The sequence below is a fragment of the Ambystoma mexicanum genome, chromosome 2q, assembly GCF_040938575.1.
Source record: "Ambystoma mexicanum isolate Mex_15411 chromosome 2q, UKY_AmexF1_1, whole genome shotgun sequence".
Taxonomy (NCBI): domain Eukaryota; kingdom Metazoa; phylum Chordata; class Amphibia; order Caudata; family Ambystomatidae; genus Ambystoma; species Ambystoma mexicanum.
The window spans coordinates 820174915-820199799 of NC_090924.1; the positions used below are offsets into that span (position 1 = coordinate 820174915).

The 24885-nt window shown below is 46.4% G+C and overlaps 1 protein-coding gene across 1 annotated transcript in view; it reads right to left on the minus strand.

The window, feature by feature from the left end:
- The window catches only part of LOC138569763 (cAMP-responsive element modulator-like), a 1496827-nt gene that overhangs the window by 898112 nt on the left and 573830 nt on the right, over window positions 1-24885 (minus strand). The window contains exon 3 of the mRNA XM_069648038.1: window positions 21359-21482. Within this exon, the coding sequence (XP_069504139.1) occupies window positions 21359-21472 (114 nt within the window). The 5' untranslated portion in view covers window positions 21473-21482. The remainder of the gene's footprint in view (window positions 1-21358; window positions 21483-24885) is intronic.

Here is a 24885-nt window from a genome sequence, read left to right on the forward strand (position 1 = left end):
AGAGGGAGCAATTGATGGTTCCCCAGTCATACCGAAATACTCTGATTCAACTAGCACATGATCATACAACAGGGGGCCACTTAGCAGAAAACATGACTGTGAAAAGGGTGTTGCAGAATTTCTACTGGCCTGGAGTATATGTGCAGAAATAGCCAGATATTGTCAGGAGTGCGCGATATGTCAAAAAACGAGTCCTCACATTCCAGCCCGAGCACCACTTCAACAAATGCCCCTGATCAGGGATCCCTTCCTGAGAATAGGAATGGACATTGTAGGGCCGTTAGAGCCCACAAGTCGAGGGTTCCGGTTCCTCTTAGTAATAGTGGACTATGCCACCAGATATCCCGAAGCTTTCCCTTTAAGAGGAACCTCAGCGAAACAGGTATGCAATGTGCTCATGCCGTTCTTTGCTCGAGTAGGAATTCCCATGGAGATAGTGACAAACCAAGGGAGTAATTCCATGTCAGTGGTTATGGAGGAGGTGTGCAGAACCCTAGGAATTCACCACTTAAAAACGTCAGTGTACCATCCCCAAAAGGATGGGTTGGTGGAACAATATAATAAAACATTTAAACAGATAAGGAGAGCCACCAGCCCCACAGGATTGGGGTGAGATCGGGTTTTACCCTGGGTGTTGATGGTACTAAGGGATACCCTGCAATCCTCGACAGGATACTCCCCTTTTGAATTATTATTCGGAAGACAGCCCAAATCCATACTGGGCTTACTAAAAGACACCTGGGAACAACAAGAGGAAACCTCACTCACAGACTATGTTAGTGACCTAAGGGAGCATCTAGGAAAACTGAGAGACTATGCTCAAGAAAACCTGGGAAGGGCACAAGAAAAACAAGAGAAGTATTATGATCAAGGGAGCCGTCCTCGATCATTTAAGGTAGGGGATAAGGTACTGGTGCTACTCCTACCCACACAAACAAAATGTTGGCTCAGTGGAAGGGGCCTTATTAGATAACCAAAATCCTGGGCCCGGTGAACTATGAGGTGGAACAACCCGATCGAAAAAAGAAATATCAGAATTATCACATCAACTTACTCAAGTTCTGGAAAGAAGGAACCCAGGTCCTGTTATGTTCGGCACTTTCAGATATGTCAGTCTCAGAACAAATGGTCCCGAGCAGCCATAGTGGCCTACAGGATGTGGAATTGGGGGAACAGTTGAGTGAAACCCAAAAGGCCAAATTGTTTGCTACCTTGAACCAGGTAGCTGAAACTTTTTCCGGAATACCAGGACAAATACATATGGCTACACATTCAATACCCAAGGAAGATGGGAAAATTGTACGCCTCAGACCTTACAGAATTCCGGAGTCAAAACGTGGGGAGTGTTAGGGAGAATTCTCATTCAATGGCAAATTACCCTTACCTAGTGAGTCCCTCAGCAGCTTTGCTGGATTTCTGGACTTATTCTTTTCCACGTGGTAAGAGTGTGAGCTTTTCCCCCACTCTTATCCATGTTTTGCCATGTGTATTTTATCTGTTTTTGTGATTGTGGGCTCTGGAGTACACCACTTCAGTAGCCCCCTTCTTTTGTGTGTTACACAGCACCTTCAGTGCAGTGACACAGGGTTGTCTTTTAGGCTTCCCACCGACTCCATTTCTGGGGCTGACTACTATCCCCAAGAAAAGGGTAAAGTTGCCATTAACTTTGCTTAGTCATTTAACCACAGATCTAGTACACCCCATCTTACATGGAGTACTGGAAAGGGTTAATCCTTAGCCCTTTTTATCTGTACCTCCTAGAGCATTGTTTCGCTCTTTTAACATTTAGACTTGGCTGGTGGCAGTGGTATCTACCCTAACTTTTCTACCTCGATTATACTATATAAACGTGGTATTGTTGTAGGCTATTATATTAGCCTCGAACTTAAACCCGCTTGACCAAATACTTTTTCTTTTGGCTCCAGTCGGGTTTATTCACCATTTCTTTTGGTTAAAGTCCTTCTTGTGTTTTACTTTGCACGGCAAACCAGGTTTGCCTTCTTTGTTCACTGTCTTTTGGCGGGCTTCTGCCAAGAAGCCCTCCTTCTAGGCGCCTGGGTGTCTAGGTGGGCTGAATGTGAGGGAGGAGTGTAGTCACCCCCTGCACAGGGTATCCTAGGAAACTCGAGTCGCACTTTGCCATGATTGGCTGAGGTGGTTGTCCGGGCTGGACAACCCCCCTGCTGCGTGATTGACAACCAGGCTGTGTGAATGGGGGATTTTCGCATTAAAGGCAGGACTCTTGGGCTAGAAGTCAGAGTCTCCACTGGAACTACAAGGAACCGAAGAGAAGCGGAGAAGAAGTCGGCGGCTGCTGCAACTATCCCGTCTCGGTGAAGCCCTGATGCAGTCCTAAATTATCTACCCTTCGACGACCAGAGAAGATCCAGTCCGGAGTCTTCTTCCCTTGAGCCTGGTGGGGATAACCAGCTCACCTTCTACAGCCAGAGGATCCTCTTCGTGGTCAAAATCGCTGCACACTGCTGTAGTGGTTCGAAGAGACTCTCCTGTTTTTAAGTAGCGCATCTTTTATTCACCGTCGCTGCTGCCGGCTTCAGCCCTGTGTGGTGCAGACCCCTCCAGACGTCGTCCTTCTTGCCTAAGCTCCAGGAACTGTGGGTCTGCGTCATGATGCCTACCCCCGGGGACCCAGACCAAGTCCAGCAACCCCGGAAGCAGGCATCAAGTTATCCCAAGCAAGCCCAACAACCCCTGCTAGGGGCTATTTGGGTGCAGTCATGGCGTCTATGGTGCCAGGCTCATATGGAGAATCAGTCCTGGAGGCATAGGCGCCAGGCTCATAGATTAAAACTTACCTGATGTAGACCATGCTGCAAACTTACCTGATGCAGACCATGCTGCAAGAGCTCCAAGCCAAAAGAGGCTTGGAAGGGACTACTTTACCTAGGGACTATTTTTTTACTCGGGTGGGGCTGCGGAGGAATACTTACCTGGGACTACTTTGGAGGCTATTTAAACCACGCCCAAAGAGCAGCACACGCTTCGCGTTATTCTGCATCCAGCAGCGTAAGGCTCACCGTGCCTGCAAGTCTGCATCCAGTCTTCTGCCACGCCCGCCTTGAGTTTGGAGCTCCTAGAAAAAGGGAGAAAGAAGGAGAAAAGGTTATAACAAGAGCAATACCTGGATCCTTACCTGAATTACCGATCCATCGCGCCTTCGAGCTGGAAGAAACAAGTTATTTTATGCGCGTCGCCTCGCCTGCTGCAGCGCCGCGCTGAACTTACCGGCCTTCGCAGCATCTTCACATTCCACCGCATCCTCCTGCATGTTCCCGCCGCACTCCGGCACCTAAGGAGGAGACAAGAACAGCAAGGTGAACCAAGGAAATACACAGAGGAATATTAGTTACCCCCCCCATAGACTTACCCGATTTTACCACTGGGGGTACTATTCCTCTTCACGGGTCGGCACAGCTTCCACTGCATCTTCGCCGAACCCCGTATTATTCCCTGAGACTACGTTCTCTCAGCGCCTGAATAAGGGAGAAAGCAACAGGTTACTTATTGACTTTATTTTATCGAACTGTGTTGGAAAATACAAATCCTTACCAGAATATTACCAGTTGCCACGAGGAACTCTTCACTAGGGTAAAGCTGCAACCTGCAAGGAATCGGACAAGAGTGTAAGTCAGGCATTTGAACTCTTATGAACTACATACTTACGGCGTCTTGCCGGGAATCTCGGAGTCAATATTGTTCTGGAACTCACCAATTCCTTCGAGCCAGTGAAGCAACTGGTTATCAACGCGCCCCTGCGCTCAATGCAGGATGGAGAGCTCATCTTTTCAAACCATCAGGTGAGAATATAAGAGGGGACATCCAAGGTGATCTGTGGGGAGAACAGCGGGGATGGGGGGATTTACGCTCAACTCAATGGGTGGTTAATTCCCTTTCTCCATTTGCAGAAGAATATTCCTACGGGCCAAGCAAACAAAGCTAGGTGGGCCAGTCCAGTCCGTCATCTCGGCCCTACGTGTCACATTGGTGGAGACCGCAGCTGTCCAGTTCAGATCGACGCCTCTGTGGGAGCCAGGTGAGCGTAACAGTCTGCAGGAAACTACCAGGAACAACTGCCGTGGCACCAGCGTTTTCATTGAATAAGGTATTGTGTTCTGCTTGAGGAAATCGGGTGAATCCCTTTTTCTCCTCCTACAAGGCTTGCCCTTATCTTCCCACCTTCTTATAACTTTTGCTTCCTCCATTGACAATATCTAAAAACTCCTGGCTATGTTGAATCGTGAACTGTCCGACTGTGTGATCCTCGACAACAGGAATCCGGTTCCACTTGACACTGGCTACGGCCTATTGACTCTTGAATTTCTGTGTTCTCTGATTCTGTCTGCCTTGACGAAAGTATTGCCTATGATTTTTGCCCCCAACTCTCTCTGGGTACCTCTGGTGCTAAGTGTGTTTATGCCCCGGTAACATTTCTTGCCGCGGATACGCGTTTCTTTAGTAAGACCGAACTGTTATTACTGTCAAAAAGTGATTGCATATGTATTCCTGGTAACATCGTTTGTTTCACAACACCAGTCTGTTAAAACATAGGGTACTTACCTTGAAGTTATACCGTACAAAGCAAATTGGTTAGTTGTAGTGTATTTTACGTGTGGTTTTGAATTAATAGAAGTGTTGTGTTTACAAACGGTTTAAAAAAGAATGTACTTATATTTTTTACCTGAAACCTTGAGTCAGTGTTTGCTTGAGTCACAGTAATTGTGGTCCCTTTGTGTAATCTCTGCTACTGCTCATATAATCCTGAGATAAGCCTGGCTGCTCCGCTACTGCTACCACTTTAACATAGTAGTACAGGCTTGTACCAAAGGTAAAACTTGTATTACCACTTGTAGTCTTTATTGCATGTAGTGGTCCCTAAGGGCACTGCACAGGATTCTGCCCAACAGGGAGATCGCCAAGGAAATAGACAACATGTTGGAACTGGGGACCATTGTGCCCTCAAAAAGCGCATGGTGTTCAGCAGTGGTCCTAGTGCCTAAACCAGATGGTACCACCAGGTTCTGTATGGACTTTAGGCAGTTGAACGCCATATCCCGATATGAAGCCTACCCAATGCTCAGAATTGATGCACTATTAGAAAAGCTGGGTTCCGCCTACTTCTTGAGCACCTTGGATTTAACCAAAGCTTATTGCCCGATACCCCTCAAACCAGCAGACCAAGAGAAAACCGCTTTTTTCGACACCCCAAGGCTTGCTTCAGTTCACGGTCTTACCCTTTGGCATACATGGGGCCTCTGGCTACATTTCAAGCCTCAATGGATAAAATCCTGAGACCTCACGAATAATATGCAGCTGCTTATTTAGACGACATAGTAATCTTCAGCCATACGTGGAACGAACACCTTTTACATCTGATCCAAGTGATACAGGCATTAAAGGAGGCCGGTCTACACATTAATCCCAAAAAAATTAAATTGGCGGCCCACACCACCAAATACCTAGGTTATGCAGTGGTGGGGGGGTGATAACCCCACTCCTGGACAAGATTCAAGCCCTATAGAAGCTGCGACTTCCTGAAACTAGAAAAGAAATCCGAGCCTTCCTGGGGTTTGTGGGGTATTACAGGAGATTCTTGCCACACTTCTCTACCATAGCAGCGCCCCTCACGGACGCTCAGAAAACAAACCGTCCCCTTCATATCACAACGGAGGCAGTGCAAGCTTTTCAAACAGTGATCCAGATGATTTCAACTCAATCTGTTCCCCATTGTCCGGACTTCTCAAGGACTTCTATTTGCAGGCAGACGCCTCTGGGTGTGGTCTAGGAGCGGTACTATCACAGGGTACGGAGCAAAATCTTTGCCCAATAGCCTTCATCAGTAGGAAGCTACTTCCACATGAGATCCCATACTCAACGCTATAGAAGGAATGCCTAGCCATAAAGTGGGCTGTGGAGTCTCTACGGTATTACCTACTGGGAAGACGATTTACCATTTTTACCGATCATGCCCCGCTGTGGCTACACAGAAAGACTCCAACCATAGAGTCCTGCGATGGTTTTTGACTCTGCAGCCTTACCAGTTTGTGACAGCGCATAAACCAGGAAAGTATCAAATGGTGGCTGATTACTTATCCCGAGCCGTGGACCTGTCCGAACTGCATGGGCCCTTGGGGGGAGTATGTGATATGGAAGCAGTGGTGGCCACCCAAGATGCTGTGAGGAAGGAGGGGTTTTACGGGACAGACCAGCCAGGTGGGGGTTAAGACAACACACCCGCCAGAAGTTCAGATACTAGCCTTTAGTAAAGAGGAAACCCGGATGCGGACTACATATCCCAGGATACCCCACGAAATACAGCACAAGGGAGAGGGCAGGAAGATTGGAAAATAAAGGAAACAAGGGAGACTGAAAGCCGTGTTCCCCTATTTTACCAGTCCCGCACGGACAGAAAAGAAGTCAAGGTGTAACACAGAGTGGGCTGAACAGGGAGGAGGAGGGGAATCATTGTCAGGTGTTGGAAAACCGTTGCTGGGATCGCCAGGGGTTAATTACTGGGGAGGAGCAGAGCAAGGGTTAAAATCAACACAGAAACATTCAGACGGGGTCTTGTCTTTCAGGAGCAGACCGTGGCTGACAGCGCAGCACCCGAATGGAGTAAGACCAGCGGAGAGTATCGTTGGGCGTACTAGGAAGAACCGGAAGAAGCACCGAAAGATGCCATACCTCGTCGAGCCCCAAGACAGCAGTGCAGCGGAGAAAGGCGGCGGGCGGAGAGAAAGACTTCAGAGGCGTGAAGACTGGCACCTGGTTTATTTTGTTTTTGGTTTCCGCGGCCGGCAGTCGGGCTTGAAGGAGTGAAAGCCGCAGCCGCCACCTGGGTTTGTAATGGACTAATCTGACATTTGCGAAGTCAGACAAGTTTGGGTTATTAACACTCAACCAAATCAGTGAACTGTGAGTTAATTTCAATTGAGGGGGAAAAAGCCCAAGAAATCATCGGTTTTCCTTAAGTATAACGTGCCCAGGGTGAGTTGTGAAAATAAACAACGTTAAAAATCTTGTCACCTAACTAAGAGGCAGTCCAAACTCTAAGAAGAGAGGAGCCTTATGCTCAATAGTACCTGTAGTGCAGGCACAAACGGTTGTTCCAACTGGCAAAACGGGGTCTCTTCGGGGGTCTCTAGCAGCTCAGGAAGGTGGGTGAGGTGATAAAGAATAGATTCTCACTATTTGAGGAGGGCCTCCACTTGAAGGGAGAGGTGATTCCAAGGTTCGGGAATAGTTCGCACTAGCAGTGGAAAAGAGAGGGACCCCCAGGGGCCACTTGTCCGTAATAATGGATGGAGGCGCTAGGGGCCATCAGTTAAGGTTAGGGTTACTAACCGGCCCCAGGCACACTCCGGACCAAACTTCGCCAGTCGAGTCCACTTCGGTTGCAGGTTCTACTGCGGCCATGTGACAGCTCTGCGGCTTTCAGTTCCGGAGATACAGTGAGGATTCCCAAATGGGACAGAGGCGATTTCTCCGCTCCTGGTGGATGGATCAGGCCAGTTTCACTGCAGCAGGCTTCAGGGGCAAGAGAGTCACAAATGCAGCGCACCTGCAAAGATCGTTGCCGCGGCTGGGCAACACGGTAACTGCATTTACTCCACTCCTGGCGCACTCGTCTCACTTCAGACCTGGGAATGCCAAGTATTCGAAATTCGGTGTGACGGTGCTGGGCACACAGAGATAGGTCGTGCGTAAGCTGGTCAGCCCACTGGTTGGCCCAGGGACACTTCCCACATCCTGGAGGCACACACAAAAGGCATGCCGAAGCCTACGAAAGCTTGGTGTGTCACCAGAAAGTGCATGTCCAAATAAGGACTGACCTGGGTCGGCTCGACCTGGGGAAGGCAAAGGGGCAAGATGGCTAAAGGACAGGACAAAGAACCTTGTGGCATGGCAAAACAAAAAGTTTGGGGGTGTACAACTGGAGGGAAAATTACATACAAAAATGAAATCTTTTCTAACAATCAGTTTGTTCAATGTTGAGAAGAACAAGTTACTTACCAACTGTAACGTTCTTTCGAGTGGATGTTCCTCCCACGTATTTCTTCTCTTAGATATTCGTATCTTCCAGCTTACTGATTCGGAACTTTTTCACTAGAGGGCGCTGTGCTCGAGGCCGAGTTGCCGAATGTCCCTCGAGGGCAGCCGTGGACCATCAACGTCATCCGTAGTATAAAGGGCTTGAGCCGCGCCGTTAGCCTCAGTTCTGTTTTTACGATGTTATTAACGCATCAGCTGACCAGGCTTTATTGACATTTGGCTCTGAAGGAGTTTCGAGTGCAACTGGCGTAAACTATACAGCGGGCAGTGGCGGCTGCTATGATAGGGCGGCCGGGCGCCGCCCCCCCAGAAAAAAAGAGAGAAGCTAAGAGATTCAATCAGAGAACTTCTCTGATTGAATCTCTTTTAGCCTAAGATGCTGCTGCATATCCTTTGCCAACAGTGCGGGGGCGCTGTGGCAAGGAAACAATAGTCACTAGTGTACTATGGCCGGCCCGGCAGCGGGGCGCGTCCCAATTTAGTATAATTTATTTTATAGTAGAGTGCGTGGAGCTCGTAACTCCACGCACTCTACGTAGCCCCTTTTATTAGAAGCCTGGCGGGGCGCTTCAGGGCTGGCCCCGCCAGTATTAAAATGTGCGCAAACAGCGCACTTATATTCCCTCCCCTGCCATAGATACAGTAATGTCATTGGCTGGCAAACAGCCAATGACATTACTGTATCTATGTGTATGACTCGCGGCGCAGGGTGTGTGCGTGCGCCTGCGCCGCCTTCACACCCGTCTTTCTTTCAGCCGGAGTCAACAACACACACGAGTCGACGAGTGCTGCAGCTGCACCAGGCCATCAGCCCAGCGGCGCCACGGTAAGTACCCCAGCATTGTGCGTTGTTTAACTTTCTTCTTGGGCCCGGGGACTCGGGAGTGTTGTTACACTTACTCCCCTCCCCGGGCCCAAACTATGTGGTCCACCACGCGGCCCAGGCCCAGTCAACACTGAACGACGTGTAGGCCAGGAGGCCTACACGTCGTTCAGTGTTGCTGCCGAGCCTGCTGTCAACTTGGGGCGAGCCGCCTTGGTGGTAGCGGGCTGCCCGCTACCACAAAGGCGGGAGCCGCCTGGGCCTGCTTTGTTTAGCCCCGGTCCGTGCTGTGGCCCAAGGGCCTTGCCTTGGGCCACGCCGGACCGGTACGCAAGGCCCAGGGCACTGGCAGGCGTGCGCTGGCGCTGCTAGGCCCATACTGGGCAGCGCTAGCGCACGCCTGCCTGCCAGTGCCCTGGCCTGGGCCTTGAGTACCGTCCGGCGTGGCCCAAGGCAAGACCCTTGGGCCACGGCACGGACCGGGATGTTCATCCTTGCATGAGGATGATGGCTGGAACTAGTAAGCTAGGAAAGTTTTGCGAAATGTCGCAAAGTTGTGTTTTGGAAAATGTTGGTACTGGCGGCAAACGTCTGTCTTGTCTGTGCTCTGAAGGGCTCGTCGTTATTGCTGTGGATTGGCTGCACGGCTCGTTACCGACAAACGTGTAATATAGTGGGGTTGTTTTTCTGAGCAGATGAATTATTCTAAGTACTGGCTTGGTTCTATACAGAATGTTATGGGTGGCACTGTTCTCACAGCTTCATCCATAAGCGGCTTGCTGCAGCAGTTGCCAGATAGTGTGCCATGATTTGGGGTTGGAGTTCCTTGAGACACCCCTGCACGGGCACAGAGGGGTGCCAATTTGCATGGTAACATAACCTTTCCCTCCCCTGTGAAAAGAAATGCCTCTACCAATTAATTAGCAGCATCGACTCATTCCCAGGCGCTCAAGCTGGGAATGTTCACAGACTCTCCTTCTGCGGCAGCATTGTAAGAGGAGTAACATTCTCCTCAAATGTGTGCCGATGCCGAATTCCTGTAGCAGCACAGGCTGGTCAGAGAGTGCTTGGAATATGTCCGTCTGCTCACTGGGAAGTACTGGTGAAACGCAGCCGCGGCCCGCGAGTCCCGACCCTCCCGCATCATGCTAATTGTGCCGTTTTATATTTTCGGCATTTTTTGTCGAAAAATGCCGAAAATATAAAACGGCACAATTAGCATGATGCGGGAGTGGTCGGCCGCGGCTTAGCATCACCATGGTCTCTGAATTAGCATCATTTTCACCGTCAGAGGAATCAAATGAAGGGGAAAGACGAGCTATCTGCAGGGGAGGAGGTGTGACTGGGCTGCCTGAGGTTTCAAAAATGAGATAATTTTCCCCTGAACAGGCGAGCGGAGACCTTTCTTCTCCTTAATACTATTAGCAATAACCTCGGTCACATGTTTTATTTGCAATTTCTTTTTTTTTTCTTAATTAAATTGCTGGTTGCCATAGCACATTTGCTAGCCATTCGGTCAGAACTGCATAATTGATATTTCGTACTTATGGATGGCATTTTGAATGACTTTCAGCAAAAACAAGTAATAGGCATTTACTTGCTGTAGATCGAAAAGGAAAAAGTTCCAGCATCAGGAACAGCTTCCCAATTTAGATTATTTATAAATGAAGGTGCTCCACCCCTACCACCACCGGCCCCAGCAGACCACAGTAAACCACTTTACTGCCACTTGCCGTGCTAGAATGATGCTAAGTAGTGGTAGTCTGCAGTTCAGTTTAGAAAGGGCTCGCCTCTAACAATAGAAACAATGAAAATCCCTTGTGCCTGGGATGCCGTTATCTCCCCACACTAAACAACTTTACTGAAAGGGATTATAAAGATACAAGCAGTTTTAGCAGCACGGGCCACGTGGTATGGTCTCTATCCAATCTTTCTTCAGTTTGTAAATCAACCAACCACTTTAAGCCAGAAGAATGAAAATATAATAGTGGAGGGGCAGCAGGAACGTACAAAGGTATTCTTACTAGGCTGATCGCAGGGAGCCATTCCATAAATTAGTCTAGGGCCCCATTTGCATCTGAGATATAAGAACACAATACCATCTTTATCCATGTGAGCACCTCCCAAATTAACTTCAGGTATACCATTTGCAGCATCCTTTGTCGGTTCAAATAACTCACCACATGCTTTCGCCCCAAAGGCAATTCAATGTCCATGCTTAGAAACCTCTGGTATTCAGCACTTTATAAATAACCAATTACAATTACGCAGTCTGAAAAACAATATCGCATTATGTTATTAGTGGGGATTTATAGCGAACTTACTGGTCTATTTCGCCCACTCAATGCGCTGGATTCGGGGATCGAACCCATATTGCATTGTTGAATCACTTTTTACACCTGGGAAGACTTGTTTGCTAGGTATCTCTTTGTCTGCTGTTTGGAGCAAGAATGTGGAACACTGGATGGGCCTTTCCATTTATTGGGCAGCTTTAACTTGTAGTCCAATTGGCTGATATGTTTGATTATAACAAAAGGAAATAGGAACCGAGGAGACAACTTTTGGGAGGTTTTATCTATCGATCTATCTTTATGCATACACCATAGTACCAGCTATTCCCAATACAAGCTGCTGTAAAATACACCATCACACTTGCACACGTAAGAATAGTGTACCACCATTAATATGTAAAACCGAATGCTTTTTTCATATTTCGGTGGGTTTTTTGGACAGTAAATTGCACATTTTGTAGGCCATTTTTCCAAACATTTCGCAGGGGGAGAGCCCCCCTGCACCCCCCTTGGGGGAGTGGGCTCACGCGCTGCACGCGCTCGCTACTATATTCGCCCGGGGAAATTTACGCCCCACCAGCTTTCAAACTCACCAGCCGCCACTGACAGCGGGGTATGCTGGGAGGGTCGATGAGGAATACGTGGGAGGAACATCCAATTGAAAGAACGTTTGTTGGTAAGTAACTAGTTCTTCGAATGGATTGTGTCCTCCCACGTATTCCTCATCTTAGATAGGCTCCCATAGCAGTATGAATTTGGAGGAGGGTGTATTAGATAGAAAAAGTTAGTCATGCACAGTGTGTAGGACTGCTTTAGCAAAAAGACCCCCTTGAAATGATGTTGAGTCCAGGCAATGATGTTTCACGAAGGTATGCATGGACGACCAAGTGGCCGCTGCACAAATGTCGTGCACTGGGACACCCCTCTGAAGAGCCGTTGAAGTTGCCATGCCCCTAGTTGAATGAGCCCTTACTCCATCTGGGGGCTCTTTTCCAGGCAATTTATAACATTCAGAGATAGCTAAGATTATCCATCTGGATAGCGTTTGTTTTGGTACCGCTAGGCCCAATTTGTGCCCGGTATAACCGACAAAAAGTTGGTCAGATTGTCGGAATTCAGCCAATCTAGAGATTTGGAGGGTAGAAAGAAGGTAAAGTAATTTTCTGTGACAGGTGGAAGTCAGAGACTATTTTTGGTGAGAAAGAGGATTTGATTCTAAGGTCCTTACGGAAAATTGTGTGAGGAGCCTTGCAAGAGAGCGCCTGCAACTCACTCACCCTGCGGGCTGATGTAATTGCCACTAGCAGAATTGTTTTCAAAGTAAGAAGCCTTAACGGGCAAGAATGTAGTGGTTCAAAAGGTATCCATGTAAGAAACTTTAAGACTAGGTTTAGATCCCAGACGGGTAACTGAAAAGGTTTCGGAGAGTACACATTTGTCAGCCCTTTCAGAAATTGGATAACCAAGGGCATTTTAAAATAGGAAACCTCTTCCGAGGTGCGCTTAAAAATAGATAGCGCCGCTAAGTACCCCTTTATAGTACCAACTTGGAGCCCCAAATTGGCCAAATGTAACAGGAAAGAGTACCATAGGAGTGTTACAAAGGAATGGATCCACATTCTTGTCTCTGTACTGAACCTGGTCCAACGACACTGGTGCAAGGACTTTGTTGCTGGCCTTCTGGCTGAAAGCAAAATCTCCACTACGTCGTCTGGAAGGTCCCAATCCTTATATCTCGGCCTCTCAGAAGCCAGATGTGAAGGCTGAGCGTGTTGACCTTTAGATGGAGAACCCAACCTTCCTCTTGCGAGAGGATATCCTCTCTCTGTGGAAGACGTACTGGAGGGCAGAAAGTCTGGGTACCACGTCCTGCTGGCCCAATCCGGGGCAATTAGGATCATGGTTTTCCTGAACTTTCTCAACCTCCTGATTACTTGAGGAATCACGGGGACTGGAGGAAAAGCATACAGCAGTGGATACTCCCAGTCCACCACAAACACGTCTCCTAGAGCTCCTCTTGGGGGAAATTCCCTTGAGCAGTACTGAACACACTTTTGGTTGATCCTGGTCGCGAAAATATCCACTTGAGGGGTTCCCCAAAGGGCAAAGATCTCCAGAAGGACTTCCTGAGCTATGTGAAAAGGCATATTGAGCAATCTGATTTTCTTAGCCATGCAAATCTGCGCAGGACTGTGCTAGACGCCATGGACCTGATTATGCTATCAGCAGTGTCCAGCCCTGATTGGAGGTATTCCCCCATAGCCTCCTTTCCATCTCTGACAATTGCGAGAAAACATTACTGTTCCTCGCCCTCAGGGATGTGTTCAGCCGCTGCCGTCATACAATCCCACACGGTATATGTAAACCTTGCAAGAGTGCAAGTCACATTTGTAGATTTTAAGGCCATACTGCCTTAAGAAAAAGCTTTCCGGGCCCAAGCATCAATCCTTTTGTCGTCCCTATCTGGGGGGATCGAAGGGTAGGCTGATTGTCTCGTAGATTTGGCCACCTGCACCACTAAACTTTCCGGCGGGGGATGTTTGATAGATATTCAGGGTCAGTTGAGGAAGGCTTATACTTCCCCACAAAATTCTTATTTATGGCAGGGCCAGAGTCTGGGGTCTCCCATGTGGCCATAACCCCCCTTTTTTGCAATGCCTATGAAAAGGGAGGACAGGATCCTTTTTAGGGCCTTCATTAAGGATGTCTGCCATGTCATCTTGGTCAAAATCTGGGGAATTTACATTCCATCCCATGAATTCAATTACTCTATTCATCAAGTTTCTGTACCCTGCATCTGCATGGTCCGCAGGGTCGGGCCTATCAAAATCTACCTCAGGGGAGGTATCCAGGACACTTGCCATCTGAAGGCATTCATATAAATCTGCCATTTTTGAATTAGAGTCTACCAATTCTTCTGCGACCTCCCTAGTCCCAAATTCTACTCCAGCCGGAGTAACATCCTCCTCAGAGGATTGTTCCTCAAAAATTGAAGACATTGATCTGAAGAAATCCTGTCTAGGTTGTGGGTGGAACACTTTTTCAACCAGCATCGCTCTTTGCTTCGACAAGGGTGTCGATTTTTGCGCTGGAATTAGCGATGGCCTTGATAATGGCGTTGAAGGCGTCGTGTGGGTTAAGGCCTCAGAGTGGCTTTGCAGCGGATGCAGCAGTGGCTGAAGGGACAGTTGCCGCTGCTGGGGCTGATCTAGCATCTTTTCCTCTTCCACCATGAGGAATTTTTCTTTGTTGACCTTTCTGAATGGCCTGTCCTTTCCCTCTCCCAAATGAGGAATAAAAGCGAAAAGGACGACTCCTCCAGGAAGATGACCCTGAGTAAGAGTGTTGCTGAGGTTGTTTTATAGAGGCATTAAGAGATTTAGCAGCCGATTTTGAGGTCTGCAGCTTTTCTAAACTTGCTGCCAAACAGCCTCAAGCCATCAAAAGGCATATTGAGCAATCTGGATTGCACATCTGGTACAAAACCTGACTTTCTTAGCCATGCAAATCGGCGCAGGACTGTGCTAGACGCCATGGACCTGCTTATGCGATCAACAGTGTCCAGCCCTGATTGGAGGTATTCCCCCATAGCCTCCTTTCCATCTCTGACAATTGCGAGAAAGCATTCCTGTTCCTCGCCCTCAGGGATGTGTTCAGCCACTGCCGTTATACAATCCCACAGGGTGTATGTAAACCTTGCAAGAGTGCAAGTCACATTTGTGGATTTTAATGCCATACTGCCCGAAGAAAAAACTTTCCGGGCCCAAGCATCAATCCTTTTGTTGTCCCTATCCGGGGGGATCGAAGGATAGGTTGATTGTCTTGTAGATTTGGCCACCTGCACCACTAAACATTCCGGCGGGGGATGTTTGATAGATATCAGGGTCAGTTGAGGAAGGCCTATACTTCCCCACAAACTTCTTATTTATGACAGGGCCAGAATCTGGGGTCTCCCATGTGGCCATAACCCTATTTTGCAACGCCCTATGAAAAGGGAGGACAGTGTCCTTTTTAGGGCCTTCATTAAGGATGTCTGCCATGTCATCTTGGTCAAAATTTGGGGAATTTGCATTCCATCCCATAAATTCAATTACTCTATTCATCAAGTTTCTGTACCCTGCATCTGCATGGACTGCAGGGTCGGGCCTATCAAAATCTACCTCAGGGGATGTATCCAGGACACTGGCCATCTGAAGGCATTCATATAAATCTGCCATTTTTGAATTAGGGTCTACCAATTCTTCTGGGACCTCTCTAGTCCCAAATTCTACTCCAGCCGGAGTAACATCCTCCTCAGAGGATTGTTCCTCAAAAATTTAAGACATTGATCTGAAGAAATCCTGTCTAGGTTGTGGGTGGAACACTTTTTCAACCAGCATCGCTCTTGGCTTCCATAAGGGTGTCGATTTTGGCGCTGGAATTAGCGATGGCCTTGATAATGGCGTTGAAGGCGTCGAGGTCATCAACGCTGGCTTCGATAACGTCAAAGGAGGCTTCGATGCCGTCAAGGTGAGTGTCAACGTCATCTTCGAGGTCGGCTTCGAGAGCGCTTTCGAAGGATGCGTCGAATTAGCCTTCGATATGGATACCGATGGTGGGTGGGTTCCCGACGCCATCTTGCCCAACGTTACCTCAGATTTATGCACCGGTTGGTCTGATTTTTTACCAGATGTCGGGGAATAATCCTCTGATGAAACCCTCGATGATTTTTCGTCCGATCTCAGGCGTCTGGTCTTTGACCTCCCTCTGTCACTTTTGGAGTGAGTAGGGGCATGGTCTCCACGCGTTTTTTTCAAGAGGGTCTGGGCCGCATTCTCGAAAATCTTTAACATGGAGGTTCGAAACGCCTCCCATTTCTCAGGGGAATCATGTTTGGAAGGATAGGGGATGACTCTTGTGTCCGCCGACGAGGAGTAGGAAGGAGTTTGGTGTCGCCGCTTCTTAGATTTTTTTTGACGAAGACGAGGAAGATTTCCTCAAGCGACTTCTCGATCTCGATTTCCTCGACCTATGTCGAGACTTCCCATCCGATTCCCTCGATCCCTTAAGTTTTCTCAAAGAAGAATTCGAGGATTCCTCCCCCACCACTAGTTTACCGCTACGTTCCTTCAGAGCCTTGTTGGTCATCACCTGACAGGAACCGCACTCGTCGATCCGATGGTCAGGGCCCAAGCACCACAGATGATTTCGATGGGGGTCGGTGATCGCCATTTTCTTCCCGCACTTCTGACATTTTTTTAAGCCAGTTTTAGGGGTGGAAGGATTTGACGATGAAGACATAATCGATTGAAGGACTGAGGCGCTGTTCTTGTGTCACAAAGCAAGCTATCGGAAAAACGGAACTGAGGCCAACGGGCGCGACTCGAGTCCTTTATACTACGGATGATGTCGATGGTCGATGGCTGCCCTCGAGGGACATTCGACGCCTCGGCCTCCAGCACAGCACCCTCTAGTGAAAAATGTCCAAAGCAGCAAGCTGGAAGATACGAATATCTAAGATGAGGAATACGTGGGAGGACACAATCCATTCGAATAAGTGCTATATATTTCAAAAGCACTGTTTTCTATATGTAGTGTAGCTTTACTCAAAACACCTTGACCGATACCATTCATATATCATTCTATCCCATTTAACATGTGACACAAGTAATGTCACTTAAACCATTAAATGTGCTGGTGGAATTAATTACGCTGCGGCGTCCAAGAAACAATGTAAACAACGCTGGAAATAGCACCGTTCTCGTATTCGGACTAGAAACATGAACTCAGCAGTGGCTCAACACTGGATTCAAAAAAGATATGATATCGTGCAAATCAGATTTCAAGTGGCGGATGTGGTCACAAGGAGAGAAACCCATGAGGAGCTGGCAAAGAGACTCGACCAGAGAGAAACATTTTGGACTGAATAGCGTGATGCAATGACCCCTAATGGCATCAATGAAGAAATCAATTATATGTGCTTTTTGCAATGGACAAGTTCGCTCTTGAATTAATTTTCAGATAGTATTATCTCTTATGGATCAAAGAAAGGTAAACATGTATTTTTCCGCTTAGACATTAACTTTGACCGGTTGCTGAAATTTTGAAATGTGTCTGATAAATGGATCCTTTTGATTATAGCAATCGATCTGGATGTTACAGTATGTACATGAATTAATGTAATAGCATTAGCAATTCCCCATAGATTGGGGATAGAATGGTATATGGTATAGGTCACTGTGTTTTGACTGAAGCTACACTACATATAGAAAACAGTGCTTTTGAAATATATAACACTTATTCTCAACATTGAACAAACTGATGCACTATACTTTACTTCACATATTGCCTTTGAATATTAACATGCATGTGTTATATTTTTTGGTGAGATGTGATCTACAATCCTGTGATACTAATGTATGATATGGGCCGTTTCTTATATACATGTGTTTTATAGGAAGTGAGGTGGGCACTTTATATAACATTGCCTTTATCTACACAATTATTATGGCACCTTAATATGTACATACTTGTGAGAAAGAGGTTGGTTTATCTTCCTCTATACTCAATATTTAGTAGACAAACATTTGCGTATAACGCGACATGACTGTGACGTTGTGACGCTCACACGCTGTGACGTCACGCAGCTCGTACCATAACAATATGGAGGTAGGTCAAGGCCTTGTGGCTTCGAATTTGTATTCGTTTTGAGCCTGTTTGCACTTATAATAAGGTAAGCGCTCACTACAAGATAAAGTCCACTATAGAAGCTTTGCATTTTTATGAAAGGCCTACAAGTAGATGCTCTATTTTCTTCTTTTTTCACAGGATTATGCTACAGGGGAGCGTGAACTGCTACCTTGTGTGGGTTTTGAAGAGCAAGCACAGGTAAAACTAACAATTCAAATACCATGCCTTTGAGCAGTTAATACATTTGGAATTATGAAATTACATACATGAAAGATGTATGATTTTGTTTCTTTTTGTATCTCTAGTTCTTATTTCTAAGTGTATGTTTGCAGTTAAATTATATGATTTGGAAGGGGGAGGTTTCTCCATATATAATTAATGAACATGACACTAATATGAATATTTGCTATTTTGTCCTTTAATTTTCTTTTTTCTTTCTTTAGATTAATTTTGTTCATCTTGATTGCTTTTCATGGTTAAATTCAATGGATACTTCTCTTTATACTTATATTTGGCGTAATGTTTAGCTCTTAGGACGGACTTAGTTCTGAAATGTATTGGCTACACAGTATTTCTGTATGGACAATACCTCTTATGATGTTTAAACAAAAAACTGAGCTAATGAATATTGATTCGTATTAAATGATTGGAGCATAATTGAGATTGAAATTAATTGGTTTAAAATTGAATGACATATTCTTTCAACTGAATATAGAGATAATACTGTCGAAATTCCCATGGAGTCCTATGGACTCCAAATAATGGGGACTAACACTGCCTACCACCACTTGGGTAAGTTTATTCTAGTGCTTGCAGAATTTGACAAGGTCAATGCACCTCTAATAGGGAAAACCCTAAACCTAATTTTGCCAAATTATATTAACCAAAGAGTCAATCTCCAGAGCACTTGTCCTCTCTAGGCTGGACTATAGCAACAGCCTCTTTCTAAATCTTCCTGCCTCTACTCTTCAACCTTTACAACTTATCCAGAACAGGACTGCGAGAATTGTCCCTGGCCTCAAGGCCAAGGATCCTATCTCTCCAGCTCTGAAATCTCTTCACTGGCTCCCTTTGGCTGCAAAGATCAAGTTCAAGACCCTCTGCATCGTCCATAATGCTTTCTGGGGCCTGGGACAGCTCTACCTCCAACTTTCTCTTCCGAAATATCATCCTTCTCGAGCTCTATGCTCATCCACCTCCAACTCTCTGAGGGTCAGACGATTCTCCAGCAGAGAGTTGGGGGCAGATCTATCTCCTCGACTGGGGCCTCTCTCTGAAACAGCCTCATTGCCTCTCTCAAACTTGAGCAGAACCACCTCTTGTTCCGGAAGCAACTCAAAACCTTCCTTTTCGCTTCCGCTTTCTCTCATCCTCTCCCCAGCTGATGCACCTGACTGCTCCATGCACTGGTCACCTGGTCACCCTCTGAATTCGGGCCCAGGATCCTGCATGTCCAGTTGCCCTTGCACTGCCTCTGGGCTCCTCAGCACTTAAGGATCTGTATCTGCAATCCTACAGTCCCTTCTCTCTGCACTTATGAGCCACCTGCTGGCTGCACTTGTGAGTTAACTGTACTTCCCCTTTTCCCTCCCCCCTGGCACTTTTTCTCTTCCCTCTTCCCTGCACTTGCGTGATCTGGATGACACAAGGCCTACTAAAATCGTTATTTTGTCCTCGCTTGTTTCCCCCTCCTTGTCTGGTCACGCCTAGAAACACACGTGTACAGGCGCGTTATGAATGCCACATCATATCATATTAATCCTTAATGTAATCTAAATCTTTATAAACATTTCTTTTTCAATTCTTCCAGATGTTCAAAAAACATAACTCATACTTAAATTGAATGATTATTAAATTACTCTTTAAAGACATTTTCTGAATACCCAGTTACAATCAATTCGACCGCCTGAAGAGCCACACCCAAGTGGCGAAAAACGTTTAGAGGTTTGACAATTTAGAAGCAAGTTGAAAATTCAGGATGAACTAAATTTGGACACAAGAAGGATAATAGATCAAGAGTATCTGGACCGCAAAGACAAAAGAAACACGAGAAAAGTAAATTTGGACACAAAAAGGATAACAGATTATGAGAATCTGGACATTAAAGACAAAAGACACATGAGAAGCTATTAATTAACAGAATCTAAAACACATTTGGATACTAAGAGGAGGGAAAAAAATTGAACAGCATCTAAGATCAAGCAATCGAGAAACAACCAAGCATTCATTGTTTATTTACCAGAATTGTCTTCATTAAGAATAAATCAAATTTAGCAAAAATTAATTGGTGTTTGTTTAAATAACCTTTTTGAAAAAAATACTTTTTGTCTTAGGTGCCTGTAACCTAAAGATTGCAATACACGGATTGAAATGTATTGGTTTGAAATTGAATGACATATTTTTTATACTGAAAATAGAAATAAGCGAGAGCACATAGTTGTTCCAAAGGCAACCCTGGAAGCTTCTTTTGCATTCTACACCCTTATGCCAAGGGCTTTTTTTTACCATTCTGTTCCGAGGAATGTGAGACTAACAAGTTACTAATCAGTACTAGCAGATAAGAAATTGACTACTATATAAGAGTGGTGCCCACCTCCAATCACTTTGTGATTGACAGTATTACCTGCAGAGGTATTACCACTGTCGGCAATACCGACTATTTGGCCGTTTTGGTGCGGTAAGGTGGAGGAATTACCTCCAGCATTCGGCTGGATGTGTTTCCTCTGCCTTACCTCCAAACCTGTAGTTCAATGGTGAGGTAATGGGGCGGTAATGCAGTGTTAACCGTTTTTAACCTCACCGCTGAACTCGTAATGAGGCCGTAAGTACCTAAGCACAGTTTAAACCATGCTGACTCCTTTTGTTTGGTTAGTTACAAAATCAGTACACCTGTTTCGGTTGTAGATGCACTAATCTTCATAGACATGTATACCATCCTGGTCAGAAATAAATGTATACTTTTGCCTAACGTTGTTTGTCGGCTCGCCAAATGCTGGGATTTATGAACACATTGCCATAACTATTGGCTCAGATTCCTAATGCTGAATACAAATACTACGCATGCATTCTACAGTGACAAATGTAGATTCTGTGAGTGGCAACTTGTGTATACCAAATCTGAATGGGGATTATTGATTTGTGACCGTGGGAACTCGCTTTGGGTATCGGATACCATTGTTTGGCAGGTCTGTGGCCCACTGCCTCTGTCTCAGCAGGAAACTTCGAAGTTGCTGCAGCTATTCAACAGGTGTGCTGCCCAATATCTCTGTTTTCCTTAGAATCATTAAATTGCTAGTGCTCATATTGGCTGCTCTCTGCCTTCGTTACTAGTGTGCTGAGAAAGCCAATGGTTCTCTCCAATTCCCCAGCAACTATACTAGAGATATTCTAAAGCATACGACTCTATTAAGGATACCATTATGAAGAATTAATACATACCTTGTGTTAGCAGTACGATGATGGCAAGGGCTATATTGAACATCAAGGTAAAGGACATGTTTATTACCTGCTTTATAGAATGTACATGAGTGTGTCCGGATTTTGTTTGTATATGGATCACATCACTTTCTGCCACAGAACCTAGTGTACTTAAATCCTGGTGTGGTTCTACTGTTTCCATGGTTGTTTATCTAAACAAAAAGTATAACAGGACAAATTATAAGTCATTTGAAAAACGATTCTCATTACAAGTAAATTGTGCACATATAATTCAGCAAAAAGAACAAGTTACTCACCATAAAGACCTCTGTACTATAATCAAAAGTCCCCCTACCCTCTTACACAAGGCATACATGTACTATCATGACCGCATCACATTCTGCATAGCATGTACAAAGTTTCAGAGTATTGTGTTGAGAGACCTAAAGTGTGAGTCCATCACTCAACAATTTAACTGCTCCACCTCTTCAGCTGCTCCCGGACTCCCCTCTCCAATCCATGTATTTAAGTATATTGTGGGCTGTGGTGTTTTGCACTAGACTGAGGGGATGGGGGATATGGTGTTAAGGGACTATGGACTAGTGTTAGGCAGAAACCTGTGCAGTTCCCTCTGGGACCACTGCAAAAGATTTGGGACTACAGGTGGTTGGCAGTAAACCCACTTGGTAGCAGTCTGTACTACCCAGATTTACCTGGTGGCTGTGGCTGAGCAGTCAGACTTCTCTCAAGAAGAGTTAGGCAGTATACAGCGTATTCACAATAGGTCAAAAGAACACAGTAGAACAAGCAAACACTGACCAGAGCTTGGTGTAAAAGAGATGAACAAGTTACTTCTTACCTTGTAACGTTCTTTCAACGGGATGTTCCTCTGACGTATTCCTTATCTTAGATATCTCCTTCCAGCTCTGCTGGCCTCGGAATTTTTTTTCTCTAGAGGGCGCTGCGCGTCGACGTCCTCCGAGTCGATGTCCCTCGACAGCCGCCGTATCGCAGCGTCCGTTGCTCAGTTCCGTTTTGTAGCCCACAGTATTTCTGTCTAGACTGGACTAATCACCCTGAAGGAGCGTAAGCTGCAACAACAACGGAAGTAGAACTGCGGGGATGGATGGGGGGGTCGATAAGGAATACGTCGGAGGAACATCCCATCGAAAGAACGTTACAAGGTAAGAAGTAACTTGTTCTTCGAAGGGATTGTGTCCTCCGACGTATTCCTTATCTTAGATAGGCTCCCATAGCAGTATTCTATTATTGGAGGAGGGAGTACTGACTTCACGCTGTCTTCAATTGATGAATAGAGTGCAGTACAGTCCTTCCAAACCTAGTCTCTTGACTGGAGGAGGAATCCAAGTTGTAAAATCGTGTAAAGGTATGGACAGACAACCGTGTCGCGGCCGCACAGATGTCTTTAACCAGCACACCTCTTTTGAGGGCCGATGAAGCTGCAATACCTCTGGTCGAATGAGCCCTAAGGTTTTGAGGGGGCTCTTTCCCTGCCAGTTTATAACATTCCAAAATGGCTACAATGATCCATCTGGAAATGGTCTGCTTAGTTATTGGTAACCCCAGCTTGTGACCTGTGTAACCTACAAATAGCTGGTCTGCCTGTCTTATCCTGGCTAGTCTACTAATGTAAAAACTTAAAGCCCTTCTAGGGTCCAGCCTGTGTAACCTCTCTTCCTCTTTTCCGGGATGAGGAGGAGGATAGAAAGATGGTAGGGTAATCTTCTGAGTGATATGGAATTCAGAAACCACCTTTGGGAGGAAATTAGGCTTCACTTGCAGGACAACTTTGTCTTTGTGAAAGATTGTATGAGGGGGTTTACAAGAAAGAGCTTGTAATTCGCTCACCCTTCTAGCAGATGTAAGTGCAATTAATAAAACAGTTTTAAGGGTAAGGAATCTTAACGAACAAGAATGGAGTGGTTCGAAAGGTGTGCCCATCAGGAAAGTTAGGACTAAGTTTAAATCCCATAGGGGAACCTGCAATGGTCTTGGGGGATAAACATTGGTTAACCCCTTTAGAAACTGTATTACCAAGGGTAACTTGAAAAAGGATGGTTCTTCCGCAGTGCGCTTAAAGATGGATAGCGCTGCGAGATAGCCCTTAATGGTGCCAACTTGAAGGCCTGAATTTGCCAAATAGAGTAGGAAGGACAAAACCATTGGTGTACCACATGAAAAGGGCTCGATATTCTGTTCTCTACACCAGCTGCAAAATCTGTTCCAATGGCAGCGGTATAAAGACTTTGTTGCTGGCCTCCTTGCAGAAAGCAACACCTCCATAACATCATCAGGGAGGTCCCAATCCTTGTACCTCAGCCTTTCAGAAGCCAAGCGTGAAGGTTGAGGGTTTTGATGTCTGGATGGAGAACCTGACCTCCCTTCTGTGAGAGTAGGTTCTCTCTGAGTGGAAGTCGAATTGGAGGGCAGATGGACAAGTCTAGAAGGTCCGGGTACCACGTTCTCCTGGCCCAATCCGGGGCAATTAGGATCATGGTTCTCCTGAATCTTCTCAATCTCCTGATCATTTGAGGAATGACAGGGACCCGTGGGAACGCGTACAGAAGCGGAAACTCCCAGTCCACTATGAACACGTCTACCAGAGCTCCTCTTGGGGGAAATTCCCTTGAGCAGAACAGATCGCATTTCCTGTTGACACTGGTGGCGAACAGATCCACCTGAGGGGTTCCCCAAAGGGTGAAGATCTCTTGAAGGAATTCCTGAGCTAGTTCCCACTCGTGGGAGACTGTGCTCTGCCTGCTCAGAGCGTCCGCTGTCAAGTTCTTCTCTCCGGCTAGGTGAACTGCCGATAGAGAGATTCCTTCTTGGGTTGCCCAAAACCAGAGCTGCATTGCCTCTCTGCACAGGGGTAGTGATCCTACGCCTCCTCTTTTGTTGAGGTAATGCATGGCCACCGTGTTGTCCATCAATATCAGGACATTTTTCCCTTGTACAGCTGGCAGGAACGCCTTCAGCGCAAGTCTGATGGCTCTCAGCTCTAACAGGTTGATATGTAGTCTGGACTCCGATGGAGACCAACGACCGCTGATGGTCAAGTCGTTGGCGTGGGCTCCCCACCCCGTGAGTGAGGCATCCGTGACTACTGTTATCTCCGGCCAGGGTTGCCAAAACTGTTCTCCTTTCAGAATGTTCTCCTGACAGGCCCACCACTGAAGGTCTCGAGCCACCCTGTCGGGAACCTGAAGAAGATCTGTCATTCTCCCTGAGAATTGTGGCCACTGAGTCCTCAGTGTCCACTGGAGGGATCTCATTCTCAGGCGAGCCTCTGGCACTAGGAAAATGCAGGATGCCATGAGGCCTAGCAACCTCAAAAAGTCGAAGGCTGGGAGACATTGGGCATCTTGGAACTTGGTAACCATCTGTAGAATATCTTGAGCCCTCACCTCTGGTGGCGAGGCTTTTCCCAGGGAAGTGTCCAGGATCGCTCCTATGAACTGGAGTCTCTGCGATGGTATCATTTGTGACTTCTTTAAATTGAGGGAGAAGCTCAGTCTGTGAAGGGAGTGGCAAACGTGATTTAGCTGGGTCTGAGCTTGTTCCGAAGATACAGCCCTGATCAACCAATCGTCCAGG